Consider the following 1,038-nt stretch of genomic DNA (forward strand, 5'->3'; position numbering starts at 1 on the left):
ACTTTTCAAAATTAAAAAGAAAATCTCGGAAAATTTCCCGCCAATGCCTATCTAGAAAATTAAAATCTCTAATGTAACTGTGACTCGCCTGTCTGCCATGGCGAGGAGGAACAGGATGATGGAGATGGCGGCCCCCACCAGCACGATGAGGCCGGCGAAGAGCCCCTTGTTGGCCGAGTGGCAGTCGGCGTGCAGCACCACGTTGCTCACGAAGCCGCTCTGTGGCGACATGGGCGGCGGGCGGCACAGGGACGCCGTCGAGCCCCTGCTGCTAGCAGTGCTGCTTGCGCTCGACGTGCTCGCCGCGCTGCTCACCTTACCGTCGGCCTCCGCGGCCTCCTCCACCGCGTTGCTGCAGTTGCCAATGTTCTGCCAGATGACGAACAGCACGCCAACTGCACGCAGAACAAAACAAAACAAAAATCGAAATGGTTTCGTTTGGTCTTACTATTGGGGTTTGGACCTAATGCTGATTTTGAGTCCCTGTCTAAATGTTTGCAGACCGACGAGGATGCTGTACTCGATGGTGAACGGGTAGAGGTAGGGCGACAGGCTGTCGAGCACGGTAGACAGCTGCGTGGACGCCCGGCATTCGGACGAGCCCAGCGACGAGGCGTTCATGAACTTGACCAGATCCAGAGCACCGCCTGCAAACACACCCCACGCATATCCGCATCAAGAAAATGCACTTTTCCAGATGGGCCGCTCGGAAAATAATGTCACAAAGCGAGGCGTACGCTTGTGGTACGTGGTGAGGGGCATGGCCACTGGCCCGGTGCCGGCCGTCGGCGCGTGGGTGGATCCGAGGGGCGCGGCCAGGGGCGCCGCCGGGTAGTCGGTGTCGTAGTCCAGGAGGACGTCCTCGGGCTGCTCCAGGTGCTCGTGCGGGGCGTCCTGGTGGTCGTAGTGCGCCAGCGAGTCCATCGTCTCCCTCAGGATGGTCCACACCCAGAAGCACAGGCTGGACGCCAGGCAGTGCATCAGGGCGAACCGCGCCAGCTCCTCGCACCTGTTGATGATCACCTGCAGGGGGGGGGG

At 60.1% G+C, this 1,038-nt stretch overlaps 1 protein-coding gene across 1 annotated transcript; it reads right to left on the bottom strand.

The window, feature by feature from the left end:
- Positions 1-51: 51 nt before the first annotated feature.
- On the bottom strand, positions 52-1,016 carry LOC127751976 (uncharacterized). The gene is made up of 3 exons (XM_052276349.1): positions 738-1,016; positions 504-647; positions 52-395 (listed from the first exon to the last, which is right to left on the bottom strand). The coding sequence occupies exons 1-3, from the start codon at positions 979-981 to the stop codon at positions 52-54; spliced, it is 732 nt and encodes a 243-aa protein (XP_052132309.1). The 5' UTR covers positions 982-1,016.
- Positions 1,017-1,038: the final 22 nt, after the last annotated feature.

Source organism: Frankliniella occidentalis, unplaced genomic scaffold (assembly GCF_000697945.3).
Source record: "Frankliniella occidentalis isolate FOCC.00 unplaced genomic scaffold, Focc_3.1 Scaffold2631, whole genome shotgun sequence".
Classification (NCBI taxonomy): domain Eukaryota; kingdom Metazoa; phylum Arthropoda; class Insecta; order Thysanoptera; family Thripidae; genus Frankliniella; species Frankliniella occidentalis.